The sequence below is a fragment of the Parasteatoda tepidariorum genome, chromosome 6 (genome assembly GCF_043381705.1).
Source record: "Parasteatoda tepidariorum isolate YZ-2023 chromosome 6, CAS_Ptep_4.0, whole genome shotgun sequence".
Lineage (NCBI taxonomy): Eukaryota > Metazoa > Arthropoda > Arachnida > Araneae > Theridiidae > Parasteatoda > Parasteatoda tepidariorum.
Genome location: NC_092209.1, coordinates 84383445 through 84399227, shown reverse-complemented (window position 1 = coordinate 84399227; position 15783 = coordinate 84383445). Strand labels below are relative to the sequence as shown.

General features: G+C 27.7%; 1 protein-coding gene across 1 annotated transcript; it reads right to left on the bottom strand.

Moving 5' to 3' along the window:
• Nucleotides 1–530: 530 nt before the first annotated feature.
• LOC107455434 (immunoglobulin binding protein Tap42) lies at nt 531–15681 on the bottom strand. The gene is made up of 9 exons (XM_016072997.4): nt 15396–15681; nt 11515–11627; nt 11336–11429; nt 10143–10367; nt 8805–8874; nt 7205–7284; nt 5704–5843; nt 3317–3453; nt 531–1605 (listed from the first exon to the last, which is right to left on the bottom strand). The coding sequence occupies exons 1-9, from the start codon at nt 15561–15563 to the stop codon at nt 1565–1567; spliced, it is 1068 nt and encodes a 355-aa protein (XP_015928483.2). The 5' UTR covers nt 15564–15681; the 3' UTR covers nt 531–1564.
• Between the last annotated feature and the right edge of the window lie 102 nt (nt 15682–15783).

Below are 15783 nucleotides of genomic sequence, written 5' to 3'. Positions count from 1 at the left end.
AAATTTACATTGATTTAAAATGGATAATACTTCAATAAGTTAAAAATATAGAAATTTCTCAAATCATAAATTCTTTTGGAAAAAATTGGTAAAGCATTTGACTATTTTTCTGAATTCTGTTACAATGTTATATCCAATTTCACATAATTTAAGACTCAGAATTTTTTAAGGTTATTTTCAAACGGTGAAATGATAATTAAAATCACACTATTGCTAACAAACATATTGAAAATGGATACATTTTGCCCAACTCATTTTCAATTTACAAAAAAAAAACAGGTGTTTTTTATTGTTTAATAAAACACATTTGGGTTTTTTTTTTAGGTAGAAAAGTAGACAGCCTTGTGATAAAAAAGGAGGGCGTGTAAATTAACAAAACATCAAATATAATTATTTGATTTCGGAAACTTCCAGTTTTGTATTGTGAAATGTGTGGTATTTTAATCAAATTAATTAGAGGAGGTGAAAAAAAATCCAATTTAAACGGTTTAAAATTGTTACAGTAAAATAATACAATAAAAAAAATGAACTAAAATGCTGCATTATTTTTATTCCAATAAATCATTGTTTTTACAATATAAAAAGTTTACAATTTGTATTCACAAAAATTATGTCAGTCCTATTATATTTTCATAAACAATTAAATTCTATTTAGTATTACTCCACATCAATTTCGAAAATGGTTGGGGTTTGCCAGTAGAAATAACTTAAAATTATCAATGAATGAGAAAAGTACAAAATACACACGTAAAAAATAAATACTGTAAAACAGTATTATATACAGTGTTCAAATAGTATGGAAACAGTCTAATTTCTGAAGAAAACATGTGTACAAGGTTTTCAACTCAATAATACCTAAGTAAAGCTGGGTTTTCTCCAAAGGAAAGAGACTGTATTGGCGTGGAGGTCAAATTTGCAATCATTTGATAGCTTTTAAAACATCTAACATCACAATTTAAATTTTTCAATCAGACACGAGGCATCTTCATTAAAATTTTTTTACCCAATATATTTTGAGATAACAGCACCATCTATGAATTATAAAGCAACATCCTGTTACTCAAATTGGGATACTTTTTGCCGGAAAATTCACATCTGCAATAAAAAATGATGGTACTCATTTAAGATTTTGAAGTTTTCTACCACCCTTGGCTCAGTTTGAAGATCAAATATGGTGTACAATAAAATGCAATTTTTGAAAACATTTCCCTTTCAGATGATGCAACCAATGCCATTTTGAATTTTTAATTAAATAAACTTTTCTCCAGACAATTGACTGGTTTCAGACTTTTTGGGCATCCTGTACATAAAAAAAGTTTAACTTCAGTAGCCCTACAGCTTTCCCCCAATTTTTTTTTTTTGAAAGACAAATATAAACTCAAAATAAAATAATTGACAAAAAAGTGAATATTTACATGAGTGTATAAGAAAAAAACCAAATTTTTTGAATTGAATTATTATTATTTTTTTTTTGAAAATGTTATTTACACTGAAAACATAAGCGAAGAAGTGCAAATTTGTGGAACAATCTTCTTATATTCTCAATTTGTGGAACACTTTTTTCTTAGCCTTTATTATGTCGATTCCCACTTCCCCGTGGATTATCTGAAATGACAAAACAGAAAGAAAAAAAAGTTCAGAAACATGCAAACCCAAAAATTAAAAAAAAAAAAAAAAATATGCAAGGCAACATAAGTAACCAAATGCAAGCACATGATTTGATGCATATTTTTTTTAAAATCTATTCTTCTAGATAAACATAACTAAACAAATTTTTGATACCATTCATAAGTCTGTGACAACATTGGTATACTAAGCCCATATGAAAATAACATTATTTAAACAAGTGATTTTGCAAATTAATGGATAAATACGATGTATCATTAAAGATTATATAAAACTGAAAACTTAAATTTTTTTTTTTAACATTGTAAGTCATTGAATAAACAAGAATGCATGTTTCTGTGCTCCTCATAGAATCAAAACACATTCCATTAAAAAGAGAAAGTGCCAAAATTTAAAGAGTGAGTCATACTCACTAAATTGTGTTTTTATAAACAAGTAAAAGAGATCGAAATCTTTCTTTGAGATAGAGAAACAAAAAAAAAAAAAAATTAAATTAAAAACTAATAATAAGGAGACAAAAATTTTGAATGCTCTCCTGACTAAACTATTGTTACCATATTTTTGAGATAACATCCGCCCCCATATGTTAAGAGGACGCCATACTGCGGAATAAAAGTTTCCTCACAAATTCTCTTTCTCCTTCATTACTAATTTAAAATGTAGAAAAAGTGAATTCAGACAAACCTAGAGTAATCCATGAAGTTTCAAATGCTGAAAAGAAAAATTTAAAATATACAAATGAAAATAAATTATGAGATGATAACTTAGGATTATGCAACAGAGAAGTTATCTTATAATAATTTGGTTGCATTTTAATATTTTGAAGTACTTTTTTCAGCAATTCAAAATTCATGACTTACTCTAGGTTTGCCTGAACTTACTTTTTCTTTCTTTTAAATTAGTAATGAAGGAGAAAGGGAATTTGGGATCAAAATTTTCTTTCGCAGTATGGTGTCCTCTTAAGAGAACACTATACCCTGGGAGTAACTTTTCATCGCAAATCTTCTTTCACCTCCATTACTAATTTAAAAGAAAGAAAAAGTGAGTTCAGTGCAAACTTAAAGTAAGTCACGAAGTTTCAATTTCTGGAGAAATAAAAATGTTGAAATATCAAAATGCAAACAAATTATTGGAAGAGAACTTCTCCATTCTGAAATTTTAAGTTATCTTCTAATAATTTATTTTCATTTTGATATTTTTCAGTATTTGTATCTTTATGGCTTACTCTAGATTTGTCTGAATTCACTTTTTCTATACTTTAAAATCAGTTATGGAGGAGAAAGAGAATTTGCAATGAAATTTTTCTCCCATGGTACGGCGTCCTCCTACTTAGTTGTTTAAGAATTGTGAAATGCGCAATCTTGTATTTGGCTGCCAAATTTATGATACTTAGAACAAAATTTACCTTAATATCATTTAATAATTTTTTTCCTTTTAAATTAGTAATGAAGGAGAATTTGCGACGAAAATTTTCTTCTGCAGAATGGCGTCCTCTTAAAGATGTAAGAATCAGAATATGATGAGAAAAAGAAGTGGTTATTCACAGAGAGAAAATTTTTGTGTTGTCATTAAAATATATCATGTATGGATACATTTTAATGAAAGATCCTTGAGCTTTTCAGATTATATACTAGTACGTAAAAATCCGATCACTAAATTGAACATTTTTAATTTTAAACACAATACAGACCATCCTTCCAATCATCCCATTGTCTTGCTTTCATTAATGCGATTGGATCGTCTTTGTCCAGTTGCTTTTCTTTTTCTATTTCTTCAGAATCTTTATCCAATTCTTCTCCTCTTAAAGCTTTTTCTTGCAGTGACATCCTAAAAAATGTGAAATGTTAAAAACATAGCTGCCAACATGGATAGGGAAAAATCCAGTAGATTTTACCAAATAGCATGAATTTTTTGTACTAAATACTTTACACATAGGGAATTTTAGGGATATTAAGTCATCAAAATAAAAAAAAATTGCTATATTTTCCAGTTATGATTAACATTAAATGAACTTGAAATATTAATAGGTATTTAATTCATCAAATATAGTTAACTGATTTTTATAAATAAGGCTCGCTTCTTTATGCATAAGGAACATTTATTTAAATATTCAAGCAAGCAAATAATCTGAGCAAAAATTCTATTTCAATAGGGATTTTTTAAGGAAACATTCTCAATTTTAGGGAATTTTCTAAAATGTACAAAAACCAGGACAATTTTTATCAAACCAGTAGATCACGAGAAACTGGTAAAATCCAGTAGAGTTGGCAGCTACGTAAAAATGATATTTTTTTATTAATAGGCTAACACATTATTTAAGTTTGATTTCAATTAATAGACTTTTACTGCAAATGAAAAACACCATGTAAATTAAAAATATATGCAAGAATTGATTCAATATTTAAAGAAAAATTCCCACAGTGACCGCACTGTCATCCAGTCGGGAAGAAAACCTATTACACATCATCCAGATATATTTTAAATATAATTTTTCAGTTGATTACCTATAATTGATACCTTATCAAAAAATAGTCACATAAAATTATATTCTTTAAATAAATTTTTTAAATTTGCATGAGTTAATTGTAATTTTGTGAGAGAAAAAAATCAGTTAATGCATTGATATATTATTTCCTTTTTTCTTCAGTATTTTTTAAATTAGGTTTTAACATTTATTTTAAACTTGAATTTAAAACTGTATCTTAATTTCTCTTAAGATATGTATCGTAATACAATTTATTTAAAAAAAAAGCTATAGCAAATTTAAACTGATACTATTCATTCAATTTGAAATATTTAAACAGTTATATTTTCAATCTCTACTTTCAATAACTAAAAAGTTTAAACTGAAAAGAGAAAAAATTAAAAATAAAAGAAAGTAACAAGTTGATTTTCTTATACTTCTGGCTTATATGTTAACTGGTGGCTTTGTTGCATCAAAAAACCAGTTAATCTTACATTATTCAAAGAGAAAATAGTGCCCAATACAGAAATTTAGGTACAATTTTTCCCAAGTTTTCAAGGCTTGGATCATGATATAAATTTCTTTAAATCAATTTACCACTCCTGACCATTTAGAATTTGTTTAATACTAAAAATTCTTACAATACTAAAAATTCTTTCAATACAAAACAAATCACTGTATCTTAATGAAGAAATTATCAAAAAGTACGAAGTTTGTTTGCACATAATATAATCAGAGGGATAAATTAGAAATTTTCAAGATTCTGTTCTTCTTTCGGATTTTGTTTTAATTGTCTATACTCTGCTAATTGTTCATAATCAGTACAAACATTTTAAAATTTTAAGTTTTAATTATATCGCTTCATCATTATTATCCTTATTACTTCTTGCAGATGCTTAATTTTGGAATAAATTTCATCGTCATCAAGAAAAAAAGGAGAAACGAAAAACTATATGTTTGCCCTACATATGAAAAAAATATTTTCGATTAGCAAAGTTCTTAGATAAGACAGGTTTGGAAAAGTGAAGCATTAAAGAAGTTTTAAAAGATATGCATTGAATGTATAGTGATTGGCTATTAGAGACATATCATCACTTCTCTTTTTAGGGATGGTAAAATTTTTTTTAAAGTTTAGAGAGGGTTGCCACTCAAATCTGGAGAAAAAATATTCCCTACGTATTACACACAATATATTCAGAGGAAACATAATTACATCGCTCTTGTGTAAGCTACATTGGACTAACTAAACTAGTTTTAATTGCTGGAAAAAGTTAAGAGAAAAAAAGGAACAACTGAACATATTTAAATAATGCCATAGTAATCGAAATAGTTTAGTACAGTTGGAATATCATCCTTAAATATCCCATAAATTACACATTGAGTAGTCACAATTTTTTAAAAGACCAAAATTCCCGTATTTTCCCAGTTTGTAAAGAAAAAATCAAAATTCCCGGCATTTTCCTTGTTATTTTAGGAGATTTTAAAATTCCCTGCATTTTCCAGGTTTTCTTGATTCTCCCTATGGAATGGCAACCCTGTTAGACAAGTATAAACAGAAACAGACTTTTTTTTAATAAAGATTATACTTTAAGACATTTGAAGTTGTGACTTACCCTGTCGGACGGTTTTTAATTTGATTGTGAAATCTCTGATAATAAAAATCATCAATAGTCATCACAGGTATGGCCGGATAACCAAGTCCAAACACTTTCTTTTGAATTTCATTTTTGGTTATGATTAACGGTTTTAGCGGCTGAAATAGAAAAAAATTTATTTTTAAACTTGCAAATTAATTAGACATTATTTTTATTAAAATAATTTTTTTTTATATAAAACTTTAAAAAATAAGCTGAGACAAAAACCACATCTTGACAAAAATAAAATATCATTTTACAGTATAGTAAAAGTAAAGTTCACTTATAATGCATAAATCAAAGTTCTAAAAGTTGATATAACATTAATGACTAGTTAATTCACCTACGGCTACAAACTTGCACCATCCACAGAAATGATACAAAATATCTGCAGTAATAAATGGAAAATAGATTAGAATTCTTCTGCAATCATTCTATATCTATTCTATTCTATATCATTCTATCATCTATAGAAGATATTAATAGTTTAAATTTCTCAGATACAGTTATTGTATTTCCCTGTTAGTTCCATTAAAGAATGTCTCATGAATTTGAGACCCAAAGCATGATTTATAGATTCCCCTGTTTTTAGATCAAAAAGATTCAAGAGGTGAACATTGATATTTTATTTTATATCTGTCGTTGAACAGCCGATCCAATTTTTTGGGTTTACGACTACTGATATTCAACTTCATAGCCATGTAATTTTGAAGCCAATTCAGAAGACAAGGGAACTCCTGGATCAAGTATTGGGAGAAATTTACCTTCATGGAGGACTTTTTAATGGAACTAACCTGCATTTGCGTCACATGGAGAGGAAAAACTATGAAAATCTCCCACAGACTGACGGCAAGGGGACCCTGACCCGTGATCTGTCTACTACAGACGATATTTTACGTCAGCACTCTGTGGAATTTGTATCAACCAAGAGTTAAATTTGTAGCCGTGTATGGAATTTGTATCAACCTGCCATTGCTGGGATTCGAACTCGGTATACCCAAACCAAAAATTTTTGAGTCGGCTGCTCAACGAAGATAATAAATTAAAATCATTAGATTAAAGATAACAGTTCATGTTCTAGGATATGTTGAATTGCTTCGGGTTCAAAAGTATAAACTCATTTTTATAAAAGAACAAAATAAGTCTTTATTCTAGAATATGATGCAGTGCTCTGATAAAAGCATATGACAAAAAAATGTTTTTTTTTTTAAATCACAAATTGAAATTTTTAAAAAAACACTAAGTCGAGAAACGTGCTAAAACATTTAAAGTCAATAGTTGCTAATGATGGCTAAGTAATTGAATTAATGATATTATTATATATATTAAAACTTTTTAAAATAAATAAACGTATATTGAAAGTTCAAATATACATATTAACAGAACAAAATTCTCAGCAATGAATTGCATACACTTTAGTTTATTACTGATATTGTTTTTGAAACGTGTGTGTATGTGCATGAAAAACATGAATACTCACCCTAATATCTTGCGGTGGCCTTTTATTAAAATCAGTGGAGTTTCCCCTGCCTGGCATAGATTTCAAAACATCTTTTTCCTCTGAAAATATAAATTAAAATAATATAAATAGGATTCATGCCAGCATAAAAGCATTGCAACAATTGTATTCAAGTCTTAAACAAAAGTTACCAAAATGATATGTATGGACTTAAAATTTGCTGAAATATTTGCTTGATTAGAAATATTATCATATCAGAAAGAAATAAGGATTTTAAAAATCATATCAATCAGCCTATAGCAACGTAGATACAAAAGCGATTGGCGAGACCAAATGCATTTACAATGGAATAATCACAAATAAACCACATAAAAATACTTCTTTTTTAAGAATACCAGTGAATAAACCACCTGGAAATTCATTGCAATATCTGCCAGAAAAAAAATATATAAAAGGTAAAAAAAAAAAAAAAAAGCAACATGGCTTTCAAAAAAGAATCAATGTGAATTAAGTTAGTTCAAATAATATTGCATTAGAAATATCAGGGTTGGAAAAAGAATGTACAGAATATATTCAGAAAAAATTCATTTTGATGTAACTTTCAGGATTGAAAGGAATATAGATATATTTTTTAAAGGAAGAAAAAAATCCCCCGACGATACTTTTTCCAAAACACAATTTGTTTTGTCGAATTTACGATTTTATCAAATTTGGCGAATGCTTAATGGGGCCTTGCATCTTAATGTGCCTGAATATGAACAGCGCGCAAAAAATCAACAAACCACCCTGAATAACTTTTAATCAAATAGTTGGATATTTACGTTCTAGGACTCAATTTTAATGGTTTGAGGGCGTAACTTCAAATATGCTAATTAAGTAGTCTAAATGATATTACAAGTTGCTAAATCAGACACAAAAAAGTACTTTTTGTGAATAAACTTAACTTTTTTTCAACGGATTCGGATTTCTGACTCCCAAAATATAGGGGATAGCTGCAATCTGGGAAATATGGTCCCCATAGTTTGATCAGGAGAGTGATTCAAAGTTTGGACCTCTTAATGCTAATTTTACTTTTTCTGCGTTTTGCCATATCTAAGAAATTTTTGAGCAAATTGAAAAATTTTTGCACACAATTATAAAATTCATTTGTCCAAAGATTATCTCGTGCAATAAATAAATTTTAGTAAAGACTTATTACATTTTATTATTTAATTTAATGATAATCCAAAAAAATTTGAAGGAAATCTGTTGAATAGTTCCTGAGAAACTGAATTTTAACTATACGACTTTTCTAAAACTCGATAAAAAAAAAAAGCTGTTCAATCAAAGCAAATTAAAGAATCAAAAGCTATTCAGGGTGGTCCTTGGCACATTGTACAATCATCATAAATTGTATATTATTTAGCATAAATTTTATCACATTTGTCTAACATGTTATATTTTTGGACCACTAAAAAACTTAAGTGGTTCTTCCTTATGGGCGACTAAAGTTTTTCTGCTGGTGTGAACCATAAAATAATAATAAATACACATAAATTGAAGAAACAAAATATTTGAAACCTAAGTAAAATTTTTCAAGAAAAAAATATTGAAACTGGAATTAGAGTATGAAATACTTTACTTTTAATATTTTCTAATTCTTCTAACGCTATCATTATCCATCTTTCCAAAAGCACAAAATAGTATTCTCTCTAGAAAAGTACAAGCATATGTTTTAATTATATTCCATGAGTATAATAATAATAAACACACATATGTTGAAAACATACGCATTAATAAAAGATGTCAGGTGTTTATAAAAGTCCATTCCTGCTATGAAGAGCATAAAATAAAAATGTTGTTTTGTATCAAGCGAAAAAATTACATTCATATATGAAATAAAAGGCAAAGTTTTCCCTTACACTATCTACAAAAATTTGTAACGCAATAATAAACAATGAATAAAACTAATAAGCAATGCTAAAATGTGTAAATAAAGGAAAGAAGTTTAAAGAATTAAGGAAGTTTAAAGAATTAATTTTAAGATCTATTTTATTAATAGTATTGAAATCTATAATAATATAATTGAAATCTATTTAATTATTTACTGCAAATTACACAACTTGCTTACATACTAATTCAATTATTGCTGGTTGTAAGAAAATTTGCATAATTGTTTTGCAAACTTCAGTGTATTATAATCATTGATTAGCAAAAAAGAAGCTAATTTTTACAATTATGAAAATAACTATATGAGTCATAAGTATAACGAAATAAACAAAATGAAAAAAAAATCAATCATTCATTCTTTAAAAATAGGATTCAAGAAGATAATTTTTTAAGTTTAGAATTTTGAGGAAGGTTCATTTAATTAATTTTTAATTTTGTGAAATGTCCTTTTTGGAGGGATAAAATGACTTCCTGTACAATCAAACTAATCTAGTTAACACTTATGAGTATTTTCAAATTGAGTAACTGAACTATAAAAAAGTGAAGCTATCTTTTCAGGAAACTAAAAGTATTACACATTGATTGCAGATACTTTACTTTTAAACAATAAACTATCGAAAAAAAAAATAGAATTAACTAAGTTGTACATTGTACTAAGTTGTACATTGTACTAAGTTGTACAACTAAGTTGTATTAAAATTTTACATTGATTTTAACTCCAATATTTTTCAGAAGAACTATGTGTAAATTTAATCTGCCATTTAAAAAGATACATATTACAAAATGAAAATATGTTAATATTATTGCAAACAGATTTAAAAATAAAATTATACATTGATTCCATCTTCAATATTTTCCAGAACTATGTGTAAATTTAATATGTCTCTTAAAAAGACTAACAACATTAATTAAACAAAAGATTTAAAAGATTAATTAAAAGAAAAACATCACTAAATTATTGGAAACTATAATAAACAGCTATAATAAAAATTGAAAAAAAAAAAAAAAAACATTAAATACACAAACTTACAATGTATTCCTCACAGTCTTCTCTTTCAAGATATTTACTAAGATTCTTCTCCTTTTCTTCCAATTCCTTTTTCAACTTATATTGTTGTATTTTATTTTGTCGGATGGTGGATGGATCTACTTGAATTGGTGCTTCAGAATTCTCCAATTCATCATTAAATTGTTTTAAAGATGACACATTTAACTCATAATTTTTACATCTGAGTAGAAAGTCTTTAAAATAAACCTAAATTTAGAAAGAAAAAAATATTAGTGCAACAATAAAAACTACTCCTGGTGGTATTTCTATGTTTATACTATTTTTCCTTTTATAACCGTCGTTGAACACCCGACCTAATTTTTTGGGGCTTACGACTACTAATGTTCAACTCCGTAGCTTTGTAATTTTGAATCTAATCCAGAAGACAAGGGAACTTCTGGGTCAAGCATTGGGAGAAATTTGCCTTAGTGGAAGACTTTTTGATGAAGCTAACCGGCATTTGCGTTACACGGAGAAGAAAACTGCGAAAACCTTCCACGTTTAGCATAATAGCAAGGGGACTCTAACCCATGATCCATCGAGGATATTTAATGTCAACACTGTGGTCAGCGCACTCACTCAACAGATGTTGCTGAGAAAAGCTAAAAAACATTTTTTTTTTCACAGTAACCACTCTTAACAGCAACACTATCTTTTTCAATAGATAATTAAAAGTAATAATTTTAAATTGACTAAATCCAAAATAACATTAAGATTCTTATTTTTCCTCTTTAGTCAAAATTTCTACTTCTACTAAACAAGAAGAGAAAAATATATTTGAAATTAATGGATTTGTTATTGCATTTGTGTTCTAGAGATTAGATATTGTAAGCAGTATACGGAAGCAGTGACATTTGAAAAATCATTTAAAGAAAAATGTAATATATGATCTGCTAAGGTAACCAGAAAATTAATTCTTACCAAGTAAAAGTAGTAACAGTTACTCAACAGATATTGCTGGAAAAAGCTAAAATTCAATTTTTTCAAAATAACCACTCTTTACAGCAACATTATCTTTTTCAATAGATAATTAAAAGTAAGAATTTTAAATTGACTAAATCCAAATTAATGTTAAGATTCTTAATTTTTCCTTCTTAGCCAAAATTACTACTTCTACTAAACAAGAAGAGAAAAGTATACTTAAAATTAATGGAATCCATAGCAATAATTATTACTTCTGCTATTCTGAGATTTTCCACTCTTTCTGCAAATTCTTTGGTTGCAAGACTAAGAGTCAAACTTCCAAGACAAGCAGGAAGGATAAGATATCTAAAACAAATCATAACAAAATTATTATTGCATTTGTAATTAATAATAATAAAAGATAATCTCATATTTTCAAAATAAAATTTACTTTAAACTTGAAGTCTGAACTTCTTCTATGGTTTCATTGGAAGAAAAGAGATCAAGATGATTTACTATTTTGGTACATTTTTCTAAAGATTTAACACAACTAGAAATGGCTTCCTAAAAAGGGATGAGGTTACACATTAAAACTATTTTTCATGTTTACATAAAAATAAACCATTTTTTATTTAAGGTACACATTAAAACTATTATTTTTAATGTTACACATTGTGGTATCAATATAATGGTATACATTTTGAGGTTGCACATTAAAACTATTTTTAATGTTTCCATAAAAATTTTTTTTTATTTAAGGTACATATTTTCACACACATTCAAAATATCATGCTTTATTAAAAATAATAATAATGTTGAGAAGTAATACAATTTGAAATACTAAATAAAAATGGCTGAAAATTTAATTTTTATAATAATTTTTCTAAACATTATGCTTTAAAAATATTATAATCTTTTTCGGAAAAAATCCACGGGGGAAAAAATGTAGCTTTTGCAATGAATGTTTTTTTATAGTAATTGAAAACATTTAAAAATTATTTTTAGTATGAGAACAATATCAATTAATCTTAAAAATTAATAAAAAGGAAGTACAGCAAATCACATACAATGTTTGGAAAAATATGCATATTGAAGTTTGGAATGTTTCTTTAGAACACATAATAAAATTTAATCAAAATAGGTTTAAGACTTTTGCGGTTAAAAAAAACTAATTTTATTATTTTTACTTTATATAAATTACTTACACATTTAATTTTAAATTAAATCTTCTAATTACATTTGTTTAAATTACATTGGTTAAAGAAAATTTTCTTTAACCGAAACTTTTTCAAAACAATTTTAAAAAACACTACATATGGCTGAAAAATTGATCCAAAAATCCTCGTTAGCATAGGATAAAACTGTTGAGTTAAAAAATAACTAAAATGTGTAAATTGCATATTAAGTATATATGAATTTGATAAATCTTGGAGTAATGGCTTAAAAAAAAAAACCATGCATAGCGGCTAAAACACAACATGATTTAATGATGGATTTGTCATTATTTGGCCAAGTAAAAAAATAATAACTTATAGTTCAAAATTGCCTTTCATAATAATATCGTATTAAGTATATTATAATTTGAAAAGTCATAAAGAAACGGCTGAAAAAATAAAAGACAACCGCCAAAAAAAAAAAAAAAAAAAAAAAACTATAAAAATGAGATTTATTGTAGAATGGGTAACAATTTCCGTAATCAGGCAAACATTGCTTAGAAGCTAAAAAAAAGGGAAAGTGGTATCTGAGAAAAAAACATAAACACAAAACTATTATTTAATAATGCTTAAGAGGCATGCAAAAAAATACAACAATAAATTCGTTGGATTCATTCACTTATAAAACATGTACACTATTTCAAAATAGCTTGAAATTATACTAATCCTTAATCATTGTTTCAGTAACTGCACAGCAATAAAAGAATTCTCTTCACAGTCACATTAAATAATTTCACGCATAAAAAATTTACTTCTTAATGCACAACAGACACTTCAGATTTCCAGACTTTTTTTGAAACAAAACACCTCTAATTAAAGCAACAGTTTCGCACTCGAATTTGCATCACTTCAAGCCGATTCTATGCCTCACTTCAAAAATTTGGCATTTTTAATTTATTTGGGCAGTGAAAATTATTGAAAAAACATCTGTTCAACTCTTTAAAAAAAACATTAGTGTAATGAATGTCTGGGCAAATTCAATACCTATAAATCAAACAAAACTAAAAAATAAACATGGATAACGATTTTGCACATTGCTTCAAAGTCAGCATGAAAATCTAGAAATCAAAACAACCTGGCGATCCTTAACCAAAGATATTAAGTCTCTTTTAAGATGCTGCATCATAACATTAAATTATGCATTTTTGAGAATAATATTCTATTTTTATAACTGCTGTGAGTTTGCAACTGTTACTGATGACTGTTAGGTCAAGTTTAGCCTATCTAACGCCAGCGCTGTCTACGCTTATTTTGAAAATGGCCCAAAACGTTGATATTGAGAAAAGCCACAGTTTTGTGAAAATGAAAAGCGCTTGTGGTCTAATTTTTTTAATATTTCAAAACTTACTCCAATTCTGCATAACTAGAGCTCATAAAAAGTTTCAAAAACTGAGAATAAAGAGAGAATAACTGAGATTTAATAATTTTCATCTAGGTGGGTAAATATCGTCAAATTGGCAATTTTCAAAAGAGGTTAATAACTTTTAAAATATTTAAGTTATTTGGGGATATTTCCCTATCCTGATCTGCCAAGCCAACTATAATTGCCAAATTGATTTTAAATGGAATTTAAAAAAAAAAAAAACATGTAGATGTTTGCCTGGGGGTGGCTACAAGTTATATCCTTCCAGTTGGTCCCTTTCTGTGATGTCTTTTTTAGTTTCTGGTGGGCCACTGCCCAGAAGTTGCCAAGATTTGGCACTTATTCTGCTACAGAACACGATACTCCCTAGTTATTTGTCTTGCCCAGAAAATAGAAAATTTGTCTTGCCAGAATGCCCGGCAAGATAATAAATATAATTTATAATCAAAACACTGCTTCAAGTGTAATGCACTTAAGCTACGGCTTTTTTTAATTCTTCTTGGCGACAGAGCTTCGAANAAAAACATTAGTGTAATGAATGTCTGGGCAAATTCAATACCTATAAATCAAACAAAACTAAAAAATAAACATGGATAACGATTTTGCACATTGCTTCAAAGTCAGCATGAAAATCTAGAAATCAAAACAACCTGGCGATCCTTAACCAAAGATATTAAGTCTCTTTTAAGATGCTGCATCATAACATTAAATTATGCATTTTTGAGAATAATATTCTATTTTTATAACTGCTGTGAGTTTGCAACTGTTACTGATGACTGTTAGGTCAAGTTTAGCCTATCTAAAGACAGCGCTGTCTACGCTTATTTTGAAAATGGCCCAAAACGTTGATATTGAGAAAAGCCAGTTTTGTGAAAATGAAAAGCGCTTGTGGTCTAATTTTTTTAATATTTAAAAACTTACTCCGATTCTGCATCACTAGAGCTCATAAATAGTTTCAAAAACTGAGAATAAAGCAATGATTTAATAATTTTCATCTAGGTCAAACTGGCAATTTTTAAAAGAGGTTAGTAACTTCTAAAATATTTAAGTTATTTGGGGATATTTCCCTATCCTGATCTGCCAAGTCAATTACAATTGCCAAATTGATTTTAAATGGAATAATAATAAAAACAAAAAAACATGTAGATGTTTGCCAGGGGGTGACTACAAGTTATATCTTCCCAGTTAGTCCCTTCCCTTTCTCTGATGTTTTTTTCAGTTTCTGGAGGGACACTGCCCAGAAGTTGCCAATATTTGGCACTTATTCTGCTACAGAACAGGGTACTCCCTAGTTGTCTTGCCCAGAAAATTTTCCGCGGCAAGATAATACCTATAAATCAATTATATACATTGCTTCATCATATTATATCAATCAATTATACACATTGCTTCAAGTGTAAGGCACTTAAGCTACGGTTTTTTTAAATTCTTCTTGGCGACAGAGCTTCGAAAAACAGCATTAAGTTGAAAAATTTGGAAGTTATTATTATTGCCAATGTAGGTGAGAAAAAAAAATCTCGAAAAACGGGTACTGACACATAACAAATCATTGCGACGAAATCACAACTTATCAATTACTTTATGTTTATTAATGCGTGTTATGTTTATTTGCATTTTTCACACATTAAAGTTAATCATAAAATATCAGTTGTTAAAAACAGCAACTGGAGATTCTTCATAAGATAAAAATAACAGCATTTACAAGAAGGCTAAAAAATTAAAGTAATTGACCAAGAATTATAGACATTACTTAACCTGTAAGGATTTATCATTAGAAGATAAACTTGTATTCTCAATTAGTTTTAGAAGTTTTAGGCAGTCATCAAAAATTTCCTTTAATTCAAAACTATTATTTTCATCTGCTGCTTTTGAGAAATATCTCATCAAATTATTTTTGGAGATTATAAGTTCTGATTCAGTCATGCTGCGTTATTAAGCTGGAAGAAAAAGATTAAAATTAAAAGAAATTTGTTTCAAATGTTTTAAAAATACTAGGAGTTTGCTTGTAGTTGAAAATAAATCTTACTGAGCTGCTTATTTCTTCTCACCTGTAAACCTTTATGGAGATAGCAAACTCTTTTATAGTGTTTCCATGTTTCTAATAAATAACTTAATCGACTCCTGAATAAGCTGGAATCAAATT

What these genes read in the sequence shown, in the direction of transcription:
- LOC107455434 (XM_016072997.4), bottom strand. Translation starts at nt 15,563, where the DNA reads ATGACTGAATCAGAACTTATAATCTCCAAAAATAATTTGATGAGATAT. An exon ending in AAGACTGTGAGGAATACATT is followed by an intron (nt 8,875 to 10,142) that starts GTAAGTTTGTGT and finishes GTACTTTTCTAG; the next exon opens with AGAGAATACTATTTTGTGCT. An exon ending in ATTAAAAACCGTCCGACAGG is followed by an intron (nt 3,454 to 5,703) that starts GTAAGTCACAAC and finishes CACATTTTTTAG; the next exon opens with GATGTCACTGCAAGAAAAAG.